Source organism: Pan paniscus, chromosome 19, assembly GCF_029289425.2.
Source record: "Pan paniscus chromosome 19, NHGRI_mPanPan1-v2.0_pri, whole genome shotgun sequence".
NCBI classification, from domain to species: Eukaryota; Metazoa; Chordata; class Mammalia; order Primates; family Hominidae; genus Pan; species Pan paniscus.
The window spans coordinates 82,663,130-82,687,891 of record NC_073268.2 but is presented as its reverse complement, the minus strand read 5'-3'; the positions used below and the strand labels follow the sequence as shown (position 1 = coordinate 82,687,891).

At 44.0% G+C, this 24,762-nt stretch overlaps 1 protein-coding gene across 1 annotated transcript in view; it reads right to left on the bottom strand.

The window, feature by feature from the left end:
* Positions 1–24,762, bottom strand: part of PRKCA (protein kinase C alpha) — a 500,722-nt gene that overhangs the window by 152,495 nt on the left and 323,465 nt on the right. The window contains exons 4-5 of the mRNA XM_003812367.6: positions 15,676–15,787; positions 11,627–11,755 (exon numbers count right to left, since the gene is read on the bottom strand). Of these exons, the coding sequence (XP_003812415.3) occupies positions 11,627–11,755; positions 15,676–15,787 (241 nt within the window). The remainder of the gene's footprint in view (positions 1–11,626; positions 11,756–15,675; positions 15,788–24,762) is intronic.

The following is a 24,762-nucleotide window of genomic DNA, read 5'->3' as shown; positions in this document are numbered from 1 at the left end:
AGCTAACTTATCTCATATTTTCTCAGGAAATCTGAATCTTTCCAATTGGAAATGCCTACAAGCTAAGATGCACATAGTCTGATGTTTCTCTGTACCATTTTGATGCCAATAATCAGAGCAGGTGTATACATGTTAATTGGAGATTCCTTTACAACACATCTGAAAATATATATATATACATATTTTTTGCTAAGATATCAGAGCAGCTTGGTGTTGAAAAGGACCATAGGACAGCACCTGCCTATTCTAGCTTCCTACTGAGCCATTCCTACCCACCCACCGTTGAAGATGACATGGATCAAGAGAGGAAAAAAATTTCTGCATTTATTTTAGGACATTTCCATTGGTGAACATAACCATTCCCAAACACTTCAAGTTTTCCACCCTTTTGATGGAGAACCGGGAAACAAAAGGAGCATTTATCTGTTATTTATTTTGTCTTCCCTCCTGATCCCCCAAGATCTCTCTCTCATTCCCCAAGCATTAGAAGAAAGTTTCAATGGAAAGTGATTGAAAAGACATCATTTGCAAGCTTCTAAGAGATTTCTCACTTGGCTAACACATTTACTTTCCAGAAGAAGATAAAGTTCCTTGCAATAATTTCACAGCAATTAATCTTGTGCTTAAATGATAATCCTATAATTAGAAGCAATTAAAATCCTGCACAAGAATGACCTGCTCAGTCAATATCAATGTCTCTGTATGCTAATGGGGTAATCTTGAAAGAGGCCCCAGAAATAATTTGTTTCTCCTCTTCCAGGGATGTAAGCATTCAAAGCCTATCTTTAAGAGTGCTTCCTCCTGGCAGCAGTCACTGAAATCAAAGACGACAGATGACTGATGACCCTATAAAGAATCTGGGGACTTGGGGTATCTTAAGCAGGAGAAAGAGAAACTATGTCACCATGAGCATGGATACCAGGGTGCTTTACAACAAAGACAAATGCTGCATGAAGGAAATGACACTGGCAACTCTTTGCCCCTTGTTCCAATCTTGCTGCCTCCCACGCACATCTAGTGACTAAGCACCCAGAGTGAAAAGCTCTGTTGGAGTCGCCGCACAGAGAACCAAGCATGAATAACAATCTGTGGGATGGCATGCTGCAAGTCTGTACATATCTGACATTAAGATGAGCCACAGATCAGTCAGGACGAGGTACCACAGTCGGAATGTAAATAATCATGTGTCTCTGAGAAGATTCAACCTTTTTCTTAGCTGATAGATGTTTCTCTAAAGGATCCCAGAAGCCACGTGGCTTTATGAATTGGGTTAAAACAGGATCATTTTAACTTGATCCAGATGTAGGGCTAAAATGGGGAGAGTCACCTGGATTTGGGGTGAGGAGTGCAGTAAAAGCCTGAGTCAGTTTCTATGCTGTATTGTGTACTTCCATCATCATCATCATCGGCTCAACAGACACACATTTGGTACAAATTTGAGGCACTGGGCTGGGTACAGGAGATAAGACACTATCTGACCTCAAAGGACTTATGACATAGTGGAAGGAGATCAACATGTAAATAAACACACAGGTGAAATCTCATAATACATGCTATAAAGGGCATGGAGAGAAAGTGATTGGTTTCAGGCATGGCATAAAATGTGAGGAGAGGCTTCCTAAAGGTAACTGCAGCTGAATGTTAAAAAGACGTTCTCTGGGGAGCAGGGAAAATGGCACAAGCAAAAGTGAGGAGGGAAGAAACACTGGTGGGCTGTTGCCTGCCACAGTGGGGAAGCTGTGCATGGCTTGGAAATCTGAGTGCCAACGTGTAGGGGACGTAAGGGATAAATATGGGGAGATGGGCAAAGTACTGGCTACAGAAGGGGTCATGTGGACATAAGACACTGATATTTAGGAATGCCCAACCAAGGAAGAAGATAGAGTACATAAATCCACTGAACACATGCCAGTCATGACCCAAAAGCATACGCATTTGAATGGGATAATGTGCAGGCTTTCTTCCGGTACAAGCACACCGCTGTATGTTTTAGCTAAGACGCACTTTCCTGTTTTCTTGTGCCAAGGATGTACCTGGATGTTAAGCACCAGTGAACTCAAGGCAGGTGACTGCCAGATTTGGTTTCTTTGAAGACTGTGAGAACGTGAGAGCAGGATGAGTCTCCAATGGGGAAGAACTGGGGCCACTAAGAAAAAGCCAGACGGATGCCAAGAAAGGGCTGGTCCAGTCACATGCCCACGCAACTCACATGCTGTCAAAACACGTCCTGTAGCGGCTTGTTTCCATCCTTCTGCCCATTTTAATTCTTCATTTTCCAGCACAGAAGACTTCACCCAGATTTCCTGCTGCCATTTGTATTTCCAGCCATTATGGAAACCCTGGAAAATGCAGGGTCTGCGGAAGTGAGGACAGACCCTCACCCCCAGTGGTGCCAACAGAACAGTAATCACAGGAGCTGCGGAGCCATCCCAGAGTAGCCTCCACAATTAATTGCAGGATAGAAATGTGAAATTGCAAGCACTTGAAGCAACAGTGTAGGCTGTGTCTGTACTCAAGGGAAACAGCTGTGAGTAATCACAGGATCTTCCCTCAGCCAGAGCCAATGGTCAGCTGCTTACAATAGTGGGAAGGGCATGCGTGTGTGCTAGAGGCAGCTGGGCAGGCTGCGGGAGCTCTACAAGCCTCAGTTTCCTCTCTTACAAAAGGATAATGATGCTGCTGCTGCTGCTGATGATGATGATTGCATTTTTCCCAAAAGGTGGTTGTGATGAAATACATAGGAAAGCATCCAGTTGGGGCCTGGTACACGAAAAGTGTTCAATCAGTGTCGGTTTCTCTTCTCACAGGATCTAAGCATTCAAGAAACACCCGGAGCTTCTCTGGTTTGCCCTTCATGTCCCCTTTCTAGGCAGCTGCTACTGCTGTGACTGGCTGGATCTCGTTAGCATTTCCATTTGCAAGAGGCCAGGCACAGAGAGATCATCGGATAATAAGGGTCCCCTGGCTAGATGGTGCGACCACTTCCTGAGCTAAACGGACCCACCAATCCTCTCTGCAAGAACACTGAACGCCCCACTCATTCTTACTTCTCCATCTACAAAAGAGAGGACCCAGTCTTGCTGTGCCTCTCCCCAGGGAAAATTAATGCAACAATGCCTATCACTTTCAGAATTAGCTGATGTTAGTGGATTCATGAAACTTCTACAAAGCCATGGAGATAAAGCGTGCTTTGTCATGAAGAGCAGTTACCCCTCTTATTACGGACTTTTCTCTACCAGTATTTAAAGACAAACTAAAGGAAGTAGTTTCTCATATGTGAGCATCATAAAGCTTGTTGGTTTTTATTTTTTTTAAGAGATGGAAACTTGCAGGAAATAGAAGCTGGTGTCTTTAAAGTAGGCATGGAACCCCCAGATCGGGGAGAGTGGTATCCAAGGGGAGCGGAGATGGAGAATGCAAACGGCCCACTCAGCCATTCCCCAACTCCTTGATGTTTATTTATACAATAAGTAACAGCTTTGCCAATACTGTGCCCACAACTACTATTTTTTTGGAGATGGGGTTTTGCTCTGTCACCTAGGCTGGCATGCAGTGGCGCCATCATAGATCCCTGTTACCTCGAACTCTTGGGTTCAAGCGATCCTTCTGCCTCAGCCTCCTGAGTAGCTGGGACTACAAGTGCACACCACCACATCTGGTTATTTTTTCTTTTTGTGTAGACGAGGTCTTGCCATGTTGCCCAGACTTGTCTCAAACTCCTGGGCTCAAGGGATCCTCCTGCCTCAGCTTCCTGAGTAGCTGGGACTACAGGAATGAGTCACCATGCCCAGCCTACTTCTTACACATATGTACACATACCTACATATGACTCCTTTAGCTGTTTAACTCACATTTTCTTTTCTGCCTGAGCTATTTGGAAAATGGGGGTCATACACAAGCTCTTGGGGACATAGACCACTAGTGGCTCCCAATCCCAGGCAGCCCCTGCCCATCCATGTAAGTGTACAGTTCCCAGAACCTGCCTGTGGCAGTCTGGCTGGCTGTGTCATGGCAAGTCCCATGCAGCCAGTCCCAGGTGGCTCTAAGGAAATGGTCAGTGACTCACCTGTTTAACGGGGGCCGGGGGCCAGGGGCCAGGGGCCAGGGGCCAGGTGAGTGCTCTTCATGAACCAGGCTTCTGGGCCCAGCCTCAGTGCAGAACCACAAGGAAACACAGCGTTGGGTTGAGGCAGAATAATTGTCTCCTTTGGTCTGCCATCCACAAAAGGGAAGGCGTTGGCGGCCATGGACAGAGGCAGGGGAGGGTCATAGAGTAAGAGGGTGGAGGCAGGGAAGCTGAACTGCTGAGGCGCTCTGATGGCTGCTTCAGCGGGGGCTTCCTTCTAGCCAAGAATGACCTCTACAGAGTACATTTAAGTACAATCAACTGAAACAAAGCTCCAGACATAGATATCACTGCCCAAGTTTTTGGGAGTGAAGTTGAAAGAACAGTACAGTGAACACCTATATCACTTTCTAGAGTCACTATTATTCCGCCACAGGTGCTCTTGCCTGCACACACCCTCTCTTCTTGGCCCCAACCCCCGCCTGGTCCTATTTTCAGATTTCTGTCTGTTTTTTTGCTTTTGTTGAACCATCTGGAAGTAGGTTGTAGACATTAGGAAAAAATGACCCCTAAAATATTTCAGCATTCCCCTCCAAAATCACATGACCATTACCACCCAGAAATTTCACACTGGTACAAAAACATTCTCTAAAATACAGTCCAGATTCAACTGTCCCCACTGTCCCCAAAATGTTCTTTACAGCTGTTTTTTTCTTGGATCCAGGATCCAACCAAGTGTTACAGATTGCATTTGGTAATCATGTCTCCTCATTCTCTTTTAATCAAGAATGGCTGGCCAGGCATGGTGGCTCACGCCTGTAATCCCAACACTTTGGGACGTCAAGGCAGGTGGATCACCTCAAGTCAGGAGTTCGAGATCAGCCTAGCTAACATCGTGGAACCTTGTCTCTACCAAAAAAACAAAAATTAGCCGGGCATGGTGGCACACACCTATAATCCCAACTACTCGAGAGGCTGAGGCAGAAGAATCGCTTGAATCCAGGAGGCGGAGGTTGCAATGAGCCAAGATTGCACCATTGCACTCCAGGCTGGGTGACAGAGTGAGACTGTGTCTCAAAAAAATAAATAAACAAATAAATAAAAAATAAAATAATCAAGGTTAAAACCATTAGGTGGGAGGTTGCTGTTCATCAAGTATGACATCCAGATTCCTTATTAATTACAAACAACAACAACAACAAAAATAGCTTTGCAGTTGGAGGGATCTGCTGAGAACGCTGAACCAGGTGGTCAAATGCAGCATCACCAACAGTGGACACTCTGGGTGCCCCTGAGGATAAGCAGCTTCTCGCCAGCACCCTCTCCCTCTCCATCCCAAACCAAAGGAGCAGATACATCTGCTGCGTCACCATCTACGTTCCTGATCTGGATCCAAATCCCATAACCAAGATTTATTGAACAGAAATGACTTCCAACTAATACCTTTTCCTTTAAATAAGGAGCTTGGTGCATCTCCTTGCTGGCAGCCTCCAACAAGTTATTATATTCCACAGCCTGCCTGTCACTGCAAAAGGTACCTGTGCAAAGCTTTTAGGCAAAGGTTGGGCTACCTGCTGCGTCTCCTTACCCAGCAATGATAGAGAAGGTCTCTGCTCACTGTGAATCTCAGGGTGATGTGTAGAGTTCAGGCTAGGAGACTGATGCTCTGTTCTTGTTGAAAACGTAGCTACCTGGAACTTAAAATCTTCCTGTTTTAAAAAGAAATATTTAACTCAGAGCCTGTGCGCATGGCTCCTAAGGATTGTGCAACTGGTAAACTGATGATTGCAGCTCTCATACTTTGAAAATGGAAAGAAACAAACTTCCCTCCAGCTCTCTCCAACTCTCACTTGAACTTCCTGACATCCTGGATGGTGCTGAGCTTCCTGAACACACTCTGCATCTTTGCCTGGAATGCCCTCTTCTTCCTTCCCTGTCCTCCCGGCTGCACTGCACTTCCGATGTGAAGCTGTCACCTGCTGCCTCCCCAGGGCCACTGAGGCTCCCCTTCTCCCAAACTCCCACTGCAGGTACAGCACCCGCCAATTCTTTTTCATGCCTTAATTCTCCCCCAAAGACCACACAGTCTGTGACACGGTCTAGGTCTTAATCATCTTAGCATCTCTGGTGCCAGGAAGAGAGCAGGACACACGCTCAATAATGTATGATCAATGGGTGAGGCAAAAAAAATGAACGATTATCATACAAAGCTGAGGCTCATTTCCTTCATTCTGTAACAAATGCACCATGATAAGGTGGAAGAACACACAGAGGGAATATTATTGTTTTAATTACAATAAGATGAGGGTGAGTCTCCATATCTGCAGGGGTGACAGACATCAAATCGCGCAGGGCCCTAGGTAGGCAGGAGGAGTCTCTGGGCCGTAAGAGCTGGGAGGAAGTCTTCCCCTCCCCGACCAGAGTTCAGTTTAAAACTTCAATCTCCACAACAAATTAACAAACTCAAGTTGTTGAGAAAATTAGACTCTTCTTCAGAATAATCTATCTGTGGGAGAGACGTGCTCCTGAAACAGCTCTAAAGCACCCGATATTTTTTCCATTTACTTACAAGATTAAATTGAAAATTGGTTCCCATGAGGGATTTTTTTACTACTCCTATAAACCGAATTTACAAAACACACTAGAGTGTAGAAAACCTATTACAATCTCCTATCAGAAGAAGAAAAAAAAACCCCGACACCATTCTGATAATATCAGCACCACCGCCCAAAGGCAAAAAATAAAAATACACCACCAAAGCTCGGGGCTTTCCCATAAATACCCCACCAAGCTAGAAAGAAAACTCATCTCTGACTGCAAACGGAGGTTTCCATCCTGAAGCAGAGCTCCTGTCGGGAGTTTCTACGTTACTTTGGGAATTATCTTCAACCTGAGTGATTCTACATAGGTAAGACACAGTTTGAACTAACCTAGCAATTAACACAGCTGCTCAGGGTTCAGGTTTAAGTGCATTTTCTGAGAAATCACTCGCATTTGGACCATAAACTCTGCATGTGATGGCTTATGGTTTATATTTGTGTTCTCATGAAAGCCACCACCAGGCTAATTCCCACAGCCCTCTGACTCTCTCAATCGGAGCTCTCTTCCCTCTCTGCCTCTCAAATACCTACAGTATTCAGTCGGCTGCTTCTCCACGGGGTCCTTCCCTCTCTGTCCCCTTCCCCACCCTCAGCACCTCCCAAGGGTGTGCTATTTCATCACCATGTACTTGGTATTTAATTTTACTTGGATATGGGTTGTTCTTTATTCTCTTCTTGTGTTACTCTTTTCTCCCCTGGTTTTAAGTCCCATGTTTGGACCTTCCGTGACCTCAAAAAACTTTGTGGGGTGCTGATTGTGGGTTCAGCAAATATTTATGGGTTAATTGTTTGTTCCAAAGGAGACTCTAATTAATAAGAGAGACTTGGAACATTCATAGCCTATGCACTGAAAGCAAGAGTGTGGAAGCCAGGCCCGGGCTGCGGCCCCAACTACATCACTTTCCACCTTGTAACTTGGAGCCATTTCCTTCCTTTCTCTCAGCTCCTTTGCTCATTTCAAGAAGGAGGATAATAATAGTATTTACTTCATGGGATTGGTTGGGGAGTCAATGAAGCAATGAATATAAAATGCTGAGCATAAAGGTCCAGTCCTATGAACAATAAATATAGAGCAAGCACTCAATAAATGGTAGCTATTGGTATGAAAACATTTCTCAAGACAAACTCATGCCTGAACTATTTGGTTGGGAGAAGGTGCAGGCAGATAATGGGCATGGGGGTGCCACCCATCATTGGCAAGCACTGCCCAAAGGGGGCTCTGCTTAGTACCACTTGTGGTCCTTTTATACTGAAATAAGATGAGACTGATGTCTTCTATTTGGCTCTTTAAAAAAATTCCTAGTAACTAATGCGGGTACCTATTTTTTCTTTCTTTCTTTTTTTTTTTTTGAGATGGACTCTCGCTCTGTCGCCCAGGCTGGAACGCAGTGGCACAATCTCGGGCTCATTGCAACCTCCACCTCCTGCGTTCAACCGATTATCCTGCCTCAGCCTCCTCCTGAGTACCTGGGACTACATGCGCATGCCATCATACTTGGCTAATTTTTTGTATTTTTAGTAGAGATGGGGTTTTACCATGTTGGCCAGGCTGGTCTCAAGCTCCTGACCTCAAGCGATCCACCTGCCTCGGCCTCCCAAAGTGCTGGGATTACAGGTGTGAGACACCGCACCTGGCTGTAAGTACTTATTTTTCATAAATTTATCAGGTACAATAGTTATACAAGGGCATTAACATCGGGGGTTGCTGGGTGAAGGGTGTACGAGAACTCTGTACTGTGTGTGCAACTTTTCTGAAAATCTTAAATTACTTTAAATTAAAAATGTTAAAGATGTAATTACTAATTAGTTATTTCCTTGAGCCTGACTTTCCATACTTAACATTGGATTCCCTTCACACACACAACTGTACTTTAAAAATAGATTCCAATTCTTATGGAAACTGTCATCAAAATATCTTCTCTCCGCATGTGCCATTTAAATATTTAGCCATCCAATTTACCATCTGTGTGACTCTGGGTGAGTCACTTCATTTCCTTGTATCTCCGTTTCTTCATCTATAACGTAAGGATAATAAAGTCAACTTCTTCACAGATTTGAATAAAAGTTAGTACATAAAGTACTTAGAAAGTGGTCCTGTGGAGGAAGCACTGAATAGCTGTGAGCTGCTGCTACTATTTGCTGTGGTCTGAATTCATATCTTCAGATTGGATTCCCGGTGTGACAGTATTAAGAGGTAGGGCCTTTGGGAAGTAATCCTTTCGGGATAACCTTCATCCAAACGCAGAGCCTTATAAAAGAGATGACAGGGAGCAAGTTCGCTCCTTGCACCATGTGAGGACACAGCCTGCCTTCCTTCTGCCATGTGAGGACACAGTGAGAAGTGCCATCTATGAAGCAGAGACGGAACCTTCACCAGACACTGAATCTGCTGGGGCCTCGATCTTGTACTTCCCAGCTTCCAGAATTGTGATACATAAATTCCCATTATTTATAAATAACCCAGTCTAAGGTATTTTGTGATAGCAGCCTGAATGGAATAAGACATTATTATTATTATTATTATTATTATTAATTAAACTTGCTGAATTCACATTCCTAGAGTGGAGCTATAGCTCTACAAAAATTTTTAAACTAATTCTCAAGGGACTTAGCCCAGATAGTTGGCATAAGCAATACTGGCTGGCTTTCACATGCAAAAAGTCGACATCCAACCCAGTGAAAGGTCTTGTTCCTTAAGCTGACTCTACAATTATGAGTCAAGTTCAACTTTTGGCAATGGTAGAGGAATTAGCCTGATGTAAGCTCTAGCACGATAAGGCCTGACCTTTGTCTTCCACCTGTATACCTGTGCCACCCCAGCCAGAGCATCTGTGCTCTCTATGCAGTTTTAGATCTGCAAGGCTCTTGAGGTTTATAGGAGATACTGGAAGGTTCCGGCAGTACCATATGGTTGCTGCTTTTATTACAGAAGACGGCACGGGGCGTGTCCAGCATCCATAGCACATGTTTTGCTTTATCTAGAAACACAAAGAATGCCAGCTAAACATTTCAGGCATTCTTGCCTTACAGCGAGCCATAAGGTAGCCACATGTAAACCCATAATTAAACTCTGAATATTCACCTGTGATGTCTATTCTACTGCCAACAGCAGTAGCTTTGGAAATAAAGGAAAAGGTAAGAAACACATGGAAATGTTTAGCCCATAGGCATTCTACTTTATGCTCCTTGATCCCTTACCACCTACGGAGACTAGGTTTTATGGTAATTTTCCCCTCGACTGCAAAATCTGCTCCCCCCATACATGGTTTTGACAATGTGGAAGCCTTAGTAGGAAAGAGAAACAAGAGCAAAGCTGTGATGTTGCAGAGGGGTCTCATGGCCTAGCTCATGGCCCCCGAGGAACACCATCTTCCTCTGGGCAGAGAGCATCAGTGCCCAGTCAGAGGGGCCCTGGCTGTCAGATAAGGGCAGGGATTCCAAGGACAGCATCAGCCCATTAAAAAGAAATGCAGGTGACAATCACAGCCCCAAAGGCAATGGCACAATAGGGATGGTCTTGAGAAAATAAAAGCATTTCTCTAAAAACTACAAAAAGTCAGAAGGGATTCTGTATCTATGATAGGGATTTCATTCCCAGTTCCATTTTGACCATTAGCTATAGCTGGTTTCAAGGTTATCCAGAGGCAAACTGTTACCCTCTCCCAGCGATACCTTGGAATCCTTTGTTCTTCTCTGAGTTCTTACCTGAGGGGACAGCCCTGGTTAGAACATTTGCTTATCTTTCAAAGGAAAAACCTGAGGATGTTTCCAAAGGTAAGCTTTTCTTTGGAAGTTCCCACCTTCCCCTTTTTTTCTTAAAACAGATCTCCTAAACCCTTCTTCTATGATGTTTTCTGTTATCTAAACGTAATAGATTAGCATCAGTCTTTCCATGTTTATGATAGCTTCAAATTCCTAGATACAGAAGGAAGATACCTTTGCTGATCAAATGAAAATGAATGCCCTTGTCAACAAGGGTAATGTATACAGTTGGTCCCTCAGGGACCCCCAAGTGCAAGGAAATAGGCTGATGCCTGAGAGCTGAACCATACACCAACATGGAGTGGGTCATGGTACCGAGAACTCAAGTCATCTTGAGGACACGGGATGGGTCCTAGGCCAATAAGACTCCAGGATAACTTGACTGAGTGTGCCGATGAACCGAAAGTGGATTTGGTGGGAAAACCACAGGAAAAAGCCATGCTGTGGCAGAGCCCACCCAGAAACAGCCCCGAGGAGGGAATAACCAGGCCCGTGGATAGGGAATTCCGGTCCCATAGCCAGGCTGTTTGTAGGAGGTGTGGTAATTACAAGCACAGTATCTGGAGTCAAATGCCTCCATTCCTATCCCAGCTCCTCACTAACTGTAACACTGCAAGTTATTGATCTCTCTGTGCCTCAGTTTCCTTTTCTGGAAAATGAGGCTAATAACCAGCTAGGTGTCAGGTCTAAATAATTAATCTATGTGAAGTTCCTAGCACCATACCTAACACAGAGGAAGCAAAAGCACTCAACGGCTGTTGCTATTGCTGAGGTGGATTTATTGGGCCATCACAGCCCAATGCCACAAAACACCTGGGTCATCCATCCATTCGCCTCCCCTTGTTCCAGTTCCATTCCCTCCAACAGCATTTTGATTAATTGGCTCCCCTGACCCCCTGTCACCGGGAGGAGAGTACACGGGCCATGCTGTCAGAATAGCCCAATCCACACAGTGCTTGTGACTTTGTGTGACATTGAGTATTTGGGAATTTGGGTGTACAGACCCATCTCCTGGGAGGTGTATTAACCCGAGGGCTCAGAGGGCTGGAGGGCTCTGAGACAGTGATGGCTCCACCAGGGCGACTGCCTCTCCAGAGGCCTCAGGGCATCCAGCCCAGCCCCCACCCTGCCTTAATATCAGTGTAACCTTCATCCAAATGCCTGCCCACGATGCTGCTCCGGGATGAGCAAGCCTTACCTGTGACATGGAGCTTTTCATCAGCAACCTCAGCCTTTAGGTAAATCCGCCCCCTCTTCTCAGTGTGATCCATTCCGCAGAGGCTGGGGACATTGATGACGCATTGCTTGTGAACGTTCATATCGCAGGCTGTGAATCAAGAAAGGAGAGGGTGAGCTGGGCATATGGACTCCAACCACCGCTCCTCAGTGTTTTGGTGCATGAGCACAAGTGAAAATGAGTTACCCCCAACTCGATACTTTGCTATAATGTTTTTGGTGACATAAAGAACTGTTAGCAGATGTCCTGTACAGCACAGGCTTCATGTGAGTGACAATATCCTTAAAATACTCATACCATATTTGCTCAGTCTTCACTGAAGCAAAATATCCCAGCTTGGGCTTCTGTGATTGTTTCAAGTATTTAACAGTATACAAAATTCACACAGGTAAATATGTACAAAGCTCAGCCTAATTCATATTTTATGTACACAGAGGCAAAATAATATGAAAATGTTAAACAGAGGATTTTTTTTTTTTTCTTCAGACAGGGTCTCCTTTTGTCTCTCAGGCTAGAGTGCAGTGGCATAATCCTAGCTCACTGCAGCCTTGAACTCCTGGGCTCAAGTGGTCCTCCCACCTAGGCCTCCTAAAGTACTGGGACTATGGATGTGAACCACTGCACCCAGCTTGAACATAAGACTTTTTGCTAATGAATTCTTTATGCCATTCTGGGCTTACCACTGAGAAAGAGTGAAAATCTGTGGATTGAGTATAGAAAATTCATTAAATTTTCCTTTCCTCAGCTAACCTTGTATTTTCAACAAGGTTTAAGTACATTGCCTGTGTTTTTCTCCCCAAAGAACCTGTATTTGATATTTTAAACCTATCTTCAAATATTTAAATACCATTCCAAGTAAAACAAATACCCGCCTAGCATGATCAGCCATTCCTTACAGCTGACATTATGTGGGTGAGACAGGGGGAGGATAAAAAAAGATCAGTATTATTGCAATGAACCAAAGAAACCCTGAAAAGAATCCTGTGTGCCGGAAACAAACAGAAGACTGTGTGTGGGTGTTCCAGCTCGATCACCCTTGTACCTTTAGGCTTCCAGAAGGAGGGAAGGCCACTGGAATCCTTGCAAATCCTTGCCAGGATGCTAATAAGGTTATTCGGTAATCATCAAGGTGGAGTCTTCCTCTCCGTTTCATTTTGAGTGTTTAATTTTAACATGACAAAGTAAATTGGAAAAAGCATCATGAATAATGTATACTGCTCCGATTAAACACTGACAGCAGAATGATGGACATACTGAGGAAAGAACAATTAGCTAATTCACAAATGTGGATGCTATTAGGCTTCTATTTCCAAGGCTAACTGTTCAAAATTCTACACCTCGAATTTAGCCAATATAAAGGCTCTTGAAAAGCTGTGTTATGCATATTGCTTGTGTTAACCACGTCATGTCTTTAAGTGTCCGGGCAAAATTTGCAATGTGAAGGCAGTAAATGCCAGAGCCTCTGGAAAGCACAGAGGCAACGGGGAGGGGACGGGAGGTGAAAGTGCACTGGGCCGTGTTGCAGTCTCCGCTGTATATCTTGGGAAGCTGATTTGCTCTAATTTCATTTCCAACTCTACAAAATGAGAGGTTGGCCCACTCAAGTTGTTGTTGCTAACTGCCCCCTGACGTCCTGCCCCATCCCAAGTGGAACTCTATCTAGGATTGCAATTGCACCAGGTGGAAGGGCACAGGAAGAGGCTTCTTCTCTGCAGAAGTTAAGGTCAGTAGGGGTTGCAGTCCTGGTGCTCATCGGCTTGCTCTCCTCCTGTCTCCAGAAAGGAGCACAGGCGGCAGCCACAGAAGCCTTATGATTCCCAAGAAAAAGAGTTTAAAACAAAACCAAACAAAAAAGCATTGGTCCAGGTCAGCGGTTTTCAAAAATTTTTAGTAAGGAAACCATTTTGCAAACAAAGTCTAAAGCAGAATCTAATGATGTAAACCATATGTGTTATTTTATTAGCATAAACTCAGCTAACAAACACAAATTTATACCACTTATTTATTATAAAGACATTCAAGGATCACCAATAAAGCCCTCTGATACAAACACAACTTTGAAACCAGTTGATGTCTCAGACCAGCCTCCACATCTCATTTATTTTTGCATTTTGTTAAAGTGGTACAGCATCCAAAAATCCTGATTCATACAGAAAACTGACTACAAACAGGAACAGTGTCTAACGGTATGCTTCCCCATCCCAGCTGACTCTTCAGTGAAGAGGATGCTGTAGGAGAAACCTGATTGCAAGTTCTGCCCAAGGAGTGAAGGTTGAGTATGTAACACATTCAAATATTTATTTTGTTCCCAGTTTCAAAGTAGTTAAAATATATTTACAAATGCACTTAAGTTGTAAGCCCTTGCAGAACCCCTGAAAACCATGTCTTTGGAATCCTAGGGTTTCTTTTTTTTTATTTTTCTAGTTTTTTGAGACCGAGTTTCACTCTTGTTTGCCCAGGCTGGAGTGCGATGGCACAATCTTGGCTCATCGCAACCGCCGCCTCCCGGATTCAAGCAATTCTCCTGCCTCAGCCTCCTGAGTAGCTGGGATTACAGGAGACCACCACCACCAGACTAATTTTGTATTTTTAGTAGAGACGGGGTTTCGCTATGTTGGTCAGGCTGGTCTTGAACTCCTAACCTCAGGTGATCCTCCTGCCTCGGCCTCCCAAAGTGCTGGGATTACAGGTGGAAATCCCAGCGTTTCTTGAAGCAAACAAACATTGCATTTGGTTGTGACGCCGTACAACTCTGTAAGGTGAAGAATCCCTGTGTCCTGAGAAACTCCATCTACTCTATGATGCTCGTTTATGTTCCTTTTTCTACAGTTTGCTCCATGTAAGATACAAATATCAGCTTCTGGCCATCATAGCAAATGAAAATAGTCATTAGCAAATGGCAATAGGCTGATATTTCCACAGTGGTTCCCGATCTATTAGAAAAACAGGCTCGGCAATTAACTTTTCATGTCCTAAAGATATCAGCTTGTATTTAAACAAACATAGCCTGAGAAATCTCATACTTTAAGAACGATCAAAGCAGATTGGGCGCGGTGGCTCACCCCTATAATCCCAGCATTTTGGGAGGCCGAGGCGGGCGGATCACGAGGTCAGGAGATCGAGACTATCCTGGCTAACACAGTGAAACCCCATCTCTACTAAAAATACAAAAAATTAGCTGGGTGTGGTGGTGGGGGCCTGTAGTCCCAGCTACTCGGGAGGCTGAGGCAAGAGAATGGTGTGAACTCGGGAGGTGGAGCTTGCAGTGAGCCGACATCGCGCCACTGCACTCTAGCCTGGGTGACAGAGTGAGACTCCGTCTCCAAAAAAAAAAAAAAATGATCAAAGCAAAGAGTCTTCATAGTTGCTTTTCTTTCCTCCTGGTAGTTGATGGAGATACACACATAACAAAAAATAACAGAAAAGGGCTGGTGTCTTGCTTGTCAGTGGTCCTCAGTGTTTTGAGTCGGGCTGATATACATTTGATCCGTCCATAAACATGCAGGGTCAGTGAACTTCAATAAGATGCTATTCTGGTTTTTATGTTCATTTTGGTTTCAGTTTTAAGAAGAGCCTACTGGATTTTTCCACAGTCCACCCACTAATTAGAGACACAGGAAGATAATGAGTACGGTTTCTTGGCTTATTTTGAAGCTATAACCAAATGTGGACCTGGCAGTGGAAGTCTTCTTTGGGGTTTGACTAGGCTATATTTTACAGTGATTGAAGACTTCTGCCACTAAAAAAAAAAAAAAAAAAGTGACAGCACCCACCAACCTCATTTATAAATCAAGTGCTTTTTGGGGGTTCATAATGAGGCAATCAAGTAGTTTAATAACCTGGAACTTTGACAGTGGAAGAATCTACACTTTGTCAGTCTGGTAGATATCTGAACTAATTCCCTCTACTGAAGAGTTGGTGTTGAAAAGTTACTGAGCCTTCCTTGCTCAGCAAACCCTGAGCATGAGCTACAGAGCCTCGCTATGAACTGGAAAAGAAAACTTACTTACTGTCACATTTCATCCCTTGATGGATAAGTCCATAGAGCAGTGACCCACAGTGATCGCAGAAGGTGGGGCTTCCGTAAGTGTGGATTTTGAACTTGTGCTTGCTCCTGGGGTCCTGGGAGGAGAAGAAGCACAATGCTCATTTTAGCCATGAAAGGACCACGTTTTTAGATTAAGCCAAGCTCAGGCCCCACCACTCCCCAGCCCCAAGTCAAGGTTCGATAACACCAGACTGTGCATCATTCTCTGGAGTCACACAATGGGTGGTGGTGACTTCACCACTAAATATTTTAGATATTTACTGTTGTTTTTTGAGACAGAGTCTTGCTCGTCGCCCAGGCTGGAGTGCAGTGGCGCGATCTCAGCTCACTGCAACCTCCGCCTCCTGGGTTCAAACAATTGTCCTGCCTCAGCCTCCTGAGTAACTGGGATTACAGGCATCCACCACGACGTGGGTATTTTTGTATTTTTAGTAGAGATGGGGTTTCACCATGTTGGCCAGGCTGGTCTCGAACTCCTGACCTCAGGTGATGCACCAGCCTTGGCCTCCCAAAGTGCTGGGATTACAGGCGTGAACCACCACACCTGGCCCGTATCATGTTTTAATATAATGAATACCTATGTTTCCTCTATTCATGGGGTGAAATTTGCACATACCACAGTTTCCACCAAAGCTATTACTTCTGGAGCTATGGTCACCAAAGCCCTTGGGGACAAGCACAGTGTTTTAAACAACTTGGCTTCTCTGTCTCCCCACTGCCTAGCGCAGGCTGGGGCACGAGTAGACACAAAATCGGTGTGTTTGTGAAGTGAACGGAACAACCCTAAATGGATCATTCAGGAGATCTCCTCTTCGACAGAGTATCCAGAAATACAATACACTGCGAAACCAGATCTACATCCAAACTGACAGGTACATTTTCCTGCTTCTGCACCATCTCCAAAGTATTTTATGCTTTTTATAGGGAAACTCAGCATGGTCAGATGAAAATCGTAAAGGCACTGAAATTACGCCTCCCCATAGCCCACTGCAATTTCATTACCTTCTCTAGCGTACCACATAGAGCACCAAAGGTGCAATCAGACACCTTTTTTCTTTAGATTTTTAAGCTTTTGTTCCTCAACTCACAGATTATGGATAGGGAAGAAAAATGATATACAGAAGACCATCGTGGTTAAAGAGCGTAGATTCTGGAGTCAGTGCCTGGGTTCAGGTTCCAGCTCTGCTACTACCCAGAGGCATGGCCTTGGACGAATTACTTATCCTTTCTGCCTCATCTATAAGCTGGGAAATTAACAGCATCTGTCTTCTGTGGTTACTATAAATAAGGACAAAACGAGTCAGTCTTTGTAAAATGCTTAGGAGAGTGCCGTATCACAGGGTAGGTAGGTACCACGCAGGTAGTGCAGACAAGCGCCTCTGCTTCTGGGGCCTCTGCTTATTTATTTATTCAATTTTATTATTATTATTTTTTGAGACGGAGTCTCACTCTGTCACCCAAGCTGGAGTGCAGTGGCAGGATCTCGGCTCACTGCAACCTCTGCCTCCCAGGTTCAAGCAATTCTCCTGTCTCAGCCTCCCAAGTAGCTGGGATTACAAGTGCCTGCCACCACACCTAATTTTTTTTAATTTTTAGTAGAGATGGGGTTTCACCATGTTATTCAGGCTGGTCTCAAACTCCTGACATCAGGTGATCTACTTGCTTCGGCCTCCCAAAGTGCTGGGATTACAGGTATGCGCCACCGTGCCCGGCCTCCTCTGTTTATTAATATATAAAAGTAGGCCAGGCACAGTGGCACACACCTGTAATCTCAGCACTTTGGGAGGCTGAGGCAGTCAGATCACCTGAGATCAGGAGTTTGAGACCAGCCTGGCCAACATGGTGATACCCTGTCTCTATTAAAAATACAAAAATTACCCAGGCATGGTGGCATGTGCCTGTAATCCCAGCTACTTGAGAGGCTGAGGCAGGAGAATCGCTTGAGTCCAAGAGGTAGAGGTTGCAGTGAGCTGAGATTATGCCACTGCACGCCAGCCTGGGCGACAGAGCGAGCCTCCATCTCAAAAAATAAATAAATAAATAATAGTAGAGCTCTGAGCTTCTACTTAGATGATCTATTTGTCTCCCATCCAAGTACTAACCGGAACCAACCCTGCTTAGCTTTCCATCAGGCATGTTCAGGGTGGTATGGCCATAGACTCTACTGTTCTATTGGAACTATAAAACAATTTCATATTCAACATGTACCTATCAGGACTCATTCCTATTAAGTTCTTCCTCTTGAATCACTCTTTGTGGCCTGAGCAGCTGCAAAGGCAGAGTGGCCATCCACTGAATTAAGCAAGACTTTAGAAGATCAGGGTTTGGGGAAGGGCAGGAGATCCAGAGATCTACTGTAGACATAATAAGCTTGAATTAACCTTTCTTTCAGGGTTTCTCCAATGCAAAGTGACATAAAGTAGAACATTCTTGGCTGCTGACTTTCTGAGGGCCTTGGTGCTGGTGATTTCGGGGAATTCCAAAGGTGATTCTGACTGTAAGATAATTCATCTTTTGGTTGACTATGGAACCTAAACCCTAAGCCACATATATGCCAAAGGCTTGTTATGACTTTTTTTTTTTTTTTTTTGAGACAGTCTTGCTCTGTTGCCCAGGCTAGAGTGCAGCGGCACGATCTCTGCTCACTGCAAGCTCTGCCTCCCAGGTTCACGCCATTCTCCTGCCTCAACCTCCCGAGTAGCTGGGACTACAGGCACCCACTACCACGCCTGGCTAATTTTTTGTATTTTTAGTGGAGACGGGGTTTCACCTTGTTAGCCAGGATGGTCTTGATCTCCTGACCTCGTGATCCACCTGCCTTGGCCTCCCAAAGTGCTGGGATTACAGGCGTGAGCCACCGCATCCGGCCTATGACTACTTTTTAAAGACACAGATTTGAGAATTCTGAAATAGTTCAATCATACAGAGAAGTATAAAGAATAGTAAACCCCTCGTGTCTGCACCACCTAGAACTTATAAAAGTGAGCATTTTCCCCTAGATTTTACTGCGTAATTATCCTTGTTTTACAGAGATGTTAATGACCTTCCCCAAATCACATGGTTGATGAACATCAAACCTCAGATTTTTTTTAATATGAAACAGTTCACACATTTGCACGTGATCCTTGCACAGGAACAACGCTCATCTCTGTTTCACTCCAAGTTTTGTATTTGTGCTGCTTCAGAGAGCACAGACCTACGATGTGACCAACATTGGATTCCCATCACAAGAGCTTTTGGAGATCTACCCAGAATGAGGATCTGGCTCTCAATATATTTACAACGCATTTTTTATATTTGCAACATATATATATATATATATATATATATATATATTTTTGGAAACAAGTCCACCACCTGTTTTTGTAAATAAAATTTTATTGGAAAACAGACATGCTCCTTTATTTACATATTTTCTTTGGCTACAATGGCAGAGTTGAGTAATTATGACAGAGACTGTGTGGGCCACAAAATCTAAAATATTTACTATTTGGGTCCTTTTAGGAAAAGTTTGCCAAGCCCTGCTTTAGGACAAGGGTTTTCAGAGCATGGTTCCCGCACAGCATCACATCACCTGGAACTTGTTAGAAAGGCATAGTATTTAGTCCCTTCCCAGACCAACCGAGTCAGAAACTCTGGGGGTGGGGCCTCACAGTCTGTGTTTGAGCAGATCCTGCCAGTGATCCCTGTGTCAGTGGACACACTAAAGACTGGAATACCACTGCTCTAGGAGGTCATTCAACAAATATTTAGTATGTGTGTCACTGGTGCAAGGTGAGTACCTAGCACCTCTATGTGTAGATGATTAATGATATCCTTGAGGCAGGTCAGTGGTTTACCTCCTAAATGTTTCTCTCAGGGTGTGAAACATCAACATCTTCCTTGACAGGTTATTTCTTCTAGAAAGCAGTAGTTGGGTCCACGGTCTGAAGTATGGCCTAGACTTCCACCATTGGGGAAGCCCACCACTTTTCCCAGGATCCCAGGACATCAAGAAGAATGTTCAGGGAGTAGGTTGGTGCCAGCACCAATTAAAAATACCTGTGTTGACAGGAAAGGTTGCGTCCTACAGTGCGGAGGGCACAGAATATGCCAGGGGAAATGAAGGAACCAGTTTTCCCTGCAGAAACGAGGCATCAACAAATGGCACTAAATTAATAAAGAATGGCAGCTCGCACGGAGCCCTCAGGAGTATGTGCATGCCAGGCAGCCCCAGGGTGGTTGTCATACCAGTTGGTTGTCACATAGATCTCCATTAATGTGGCACACAGGCAACTCACTTTTCAGGAAAACCTAAGGCTTACTCATGCAACAGCCATATGGCGCCTTCAGGTTCTCACCCCTTGGAGGTGTAGGAAGAGAGGAAACCATCGCTTCCACCTCCTGCCTAAGTCTGGAGAACCAGCAAGTCTTGGAGTTGTCACACCCCAAAATTACATGTGGCCAAAGATCCTGCCTATGAATTACAACGACAGTAATAATAATAGCACCAGCTGTTTGTTGATCAGCAAGTGTGCACAGGTGCTTTACAATAACCAAGATCTTTGTTTAGAACAAGAGAGTCTCCTATGAGAAGAGCACTTAGCAGGACTGTGGAGACCTGTGTTCTGACCCCAGTCCCGGCACAAACTCTTACCTTGGAAAAGTCACGTCATTTATTTATAAAGCAGAAATAAAACCAATCTGCCCGTGTCATGGGCAAGGGGTGACACTCAGCTTAGGGAATATAAGAGAAAGACTTTGCAACCTGAAAATCCTTAGACAAATATAAGCAATTATTATGACATTATCCTTAGGAGCAAACTTCAAGGTGCCCAGGGTTTCCCCAAAATACTTTAGTGACTTGGGCCTGGATGGGGAGGAAACAGGACTCCCTATCCTCTGGGCTAATCACCCTCAGGCTTCATAGGTGGTCAGAGTGAAGGCCAAGCTGGCAGAAGTCAAGGGACTTCCTCCTAGGTCCCGCATTCCCGACTTCTGCACCCCATGCCTGGACTTTCAAGCCAGTCCTCTTGGCAAATGCCCTGAGTGGTGTTTTGTGAAACTGTCTGCTAACCCAAACCACCTCTTGCACTGTCTCAATTATATGGATGATGCCATTTCTTGCACTGCAGCAATGGGATGCAGGAGCATGGAAACTCTTTTCCAGTCTAATTAATCTCACCTAGTCTGACAAAAGAAACCACAGTGTTAGCGACAGAGCTGTGAGTCATGAAGATCTGCAGAGAGCAACTCGTCCTAAAAACTCCCCAGGCTCACTGTGTTTCTATCAATAGCCTCTAAATAGTGATGCATTTTACTTCTGTGGGCCCTGATTTCCTCATCTGGAGCCTAAATGTATTGGGTGGGATCAGCATTTTTAAAACGTCAGGTGGAGCCTAAGGATGCTGAGGATGGAGGCAGGAGAAGGCAGAAGAGGGAGACCACTGCTAAAATTAAAGTTGAAAACAACTGGACTAGAGCATCTCTTTAATTCTTTTTTTTTAAAGCTATTTAATTTGAAATAATTTAAGACTCACAAGAATTTGCAAAAATAGTACAGGCTGTTCCTTCATACCCTTCATCCAGCTTCCCCAGTGATAACATCTTACATAACCACGGCACATTTGCAGACCCAGGACAATGCTACAATACCATTAACTAAACTACAGAGTTTAGGGTTTCATCAGATTTTACATGCATAATTCCAATGCAAGAGCATTTACTGTACTACATATGCATTAAATATACTGTTTACTGAATAGGGAATACAGTAGTATTGGCTGGTGAAATACATTAACTCAAGTAGAACAGCACCAAAGGAACATCTGTTACTTCTTCATTAAATATATAACCCGCTGATCTCATGTTAAGGAGTCGTGGGAGGATGAGTCTAAAGATTTATCTGAAAAGCAGAATTAGGACGCTTTTCTCTAAGTAAAGGAAACACACTGCTGTTTCCAAACCTTTCTGACCCGTTTTTCAAAACAAAATCATCTCAAGGCACAGGCTGAATGAGAGCTCAGACAAAATGTGGCGCCAGCCTGGGCCATGAGGGATTGAAAGGTGGGTAAGGTTTGCGGCTTCCAGGTGATGCCTGTGACCTGGATGGACAGATAAGGTGAACACCACAATACCAGGGCACAAGCTGCCCCCACTGGCCCAAGAGTAGGTCTCCTGATAGCTACCAAATTCATCAAATTCATCAAATTCATCATGGAAATGATCAGAGCAGCCTCAGGATCCTTTCCTACATCTATAAACCTGGACATCTGATCTTTCTCTTCGGTGAGTCCCAGATGGCAGGCACCTTGGTGTCTCTCATCTGTGTCTTCATTTCGGCTGCTGCCTCCACCTGCCAGGACTCCACCTGCTGAAACACCTGAAAAGTCATTATCAAAGTCTCCTTCCTCCTCCAGGAAGTCTCTCCAGATGTCAATACCAGTTACAATTTCTCTCCTTCATCTGACCTTCCAGAGAATTTTATTTCTGTCTTTTGCATGCCACTTAACATATTCTGCCACTTATGATAATTATGATTCTGTCTACCTCCTCTTTAATTTTTCATCATTTATCTCTCACCTCCCACACACAGAGGACTGACATGACAGTCTAACAGGGAGGAAAGAGAGGTCCTAAAGGATGCTGCCAAACTGAGGATTAAGTATTAACTTTATCTCTGAGCTTCCTGGAAACCAAGGTAAAAAGAGGAAAGTGACATTAATAGGTTCCTCTTGAACTGCAAAACTACCTGAATGCAGAAGTCTGTCTTTGTATCCTCTGAAATCATTTTATCTCCTACATGGTAGACCTTCATTAAATGTGTATGAAAGCAACTACTAAATCCTTAACAAAGCACACTTTTATCACTGTGCACCAAAGGGCTGTAGATAAAGTCATCCCACAGATAAGTTACAGCAAGTCTGGCTAGACTTAGGGCCACAAAGAAATATCTCGTGCACACCAAGTCTTCACTATTACCAAGTTAATAACATTTTCCTTTTTAGTCAAATACATGTTAATCTTCCTTTTTAGTTCTCCAGGAACTGGCAGCCTGTCATTAAGTGGAATGTGAAACCTGCTGTCATATGTCACAAGCCTGACATTATAACGAAAGAGGGAAAAATACAGCTCAGACACTTCTGTCATATATGTGGTTGGGAGAAAAAAATGAAGGCTTTGAGCTAATCACTTTTCATAGGCACGAATAAAGTCTAACCTACCAATCTAAATCTAAACCTCTTAGGAAAAAAATGACAAGTGAAAAATTCAAATTCTATTGAAAGCATCCGCTGGCCTGTGTCTCATTTCTTAGTTTTATAATATAGCAACTTAATTAGTCTTCCTTGGAAACATTTCTCAACATTTCTACCAAGATTTTCCAAAGTTTCTCTTTATCACCATCATCATTACCACTATCATTTGCAATTTGTTAAAATAAACACATGGATCTACACTGTGCAGAATTCGGATGCTGACCGGGCATCACATTTCCTAGATGCATTCTTGTCGTGTCTACAGCCACCTGGAAGTCATATTCTAGGTAAGTCTGCAAACGCAGTAGTCGAGGCTGGAGACTAATCTAGCTACGTGCAGTGTGAAATCTCTAGAGGAGTTAAGGCTCCCTTCACACCAGGAGGCAGGCAACCAATGATGTTTTTTGATAAGGATGTTCATATTTGAACTGACATCACTGCACATGTGCTTTTAATGCAATGAGTAAAATAATGGCAGGGTTTTGGTTAGAGGTCATCCTGGCTTGAATTTTCCACCCATATTTGAATGCCTCCAAAATGCCCCATAGGTTTCTCTTGAAGGACCAAACTGTCTGTCATTGAGGGCTGGGGGTTCAGGCTTTAAGGGTTTCTGGAAAAGACTGTTTTTAACCAACAGAAGCTCTGCGGTGCAACTTCCTCCAGCAGTCAGAGCAGTATGGCTCCTTGAAGCTGCTCCCCTCTAAGTACCAAGGGAAATTCTCTGCTGTCACCATCTGATGTGTTCTCATGAATCATGCTTGTAAGCCAAGCTTGGGTCTAAATGTCACCCACATGCTGACTATATGAGAAACACCCAAAACACTGCTTCAAGGGCAAATCTGGCAACATTACTGCGATCTTAAATTTCTTAAGAAATTTAGGGAAGTAGGAAGCAGGTTTTTTTTTTAACTCTATGATATAAAAAAAGACCTATTTAAAATTTTTTTGGTTAACATGAGAGGATTACCAAAACCAGGTCATATGATCAGGGTGGTTGCATGTAACTTGGGGACCACTGTAATTATTACATTGTGTATCATGTACTCAGCAAGGCTGCCATGCCCCTTCTCAGGTGGCTGGGTCTGCCTGGCCCACTCTCCATTTGGGCTTAGGATCGCACTTGGCCTCTGACCATACTGGTCTTGTTGGATGTTTCCTTTTCTAAGAAAGAACGAAAGAAATTCCGTTTTTGGTGATGCTCATTAATTTCTGATCTGCAATGTAACACTTCAGTTTATTCTGGTGAATAACACTCATCTATACAGTTGGATGAACCTATCAAACCAGGTTTTGCTAGTAGGTTTCTTATGAGTCCTTTGCCCAGCTATGCAAGATGCTGTAATCATTCAATGGGAAGCAATAAATTATTTTAAAAATTCTAGATAGATCTGTATCAGCAAGGCAATGGCTAAATAAACTGTAATATATTTATACTATGGAATACTCCATGGCAGTTAAATCGAATGAGCTAGATCTTTCTGTAAAATCATGGACAGATCTCTAAGATATATTGTCTAATGAAAACAGCAAGCCACAACACAAGACATAAAATATAATGACTTTAATGTAAAAAACAGAAACAAGCACTTTGGGAGGATCGTTTGAGCTCCGGAGTTCAAGACTAGCTGGGGCAACATAACGAGACCTCATCTCTACTTAAAAAAAAAAAATTAGCTGGGGGTGGTGGCCTATGCCTTTAGTCCCAGCTACTCAGGAGGCTGAGGTGGGAGGACTGCTTGAGCCCAGGAGGTCAAGGTTGCAGTAAGCCCTGATCATGCCACTGCACTCCAGCCTGGGTAACAGAGCAAGACCCT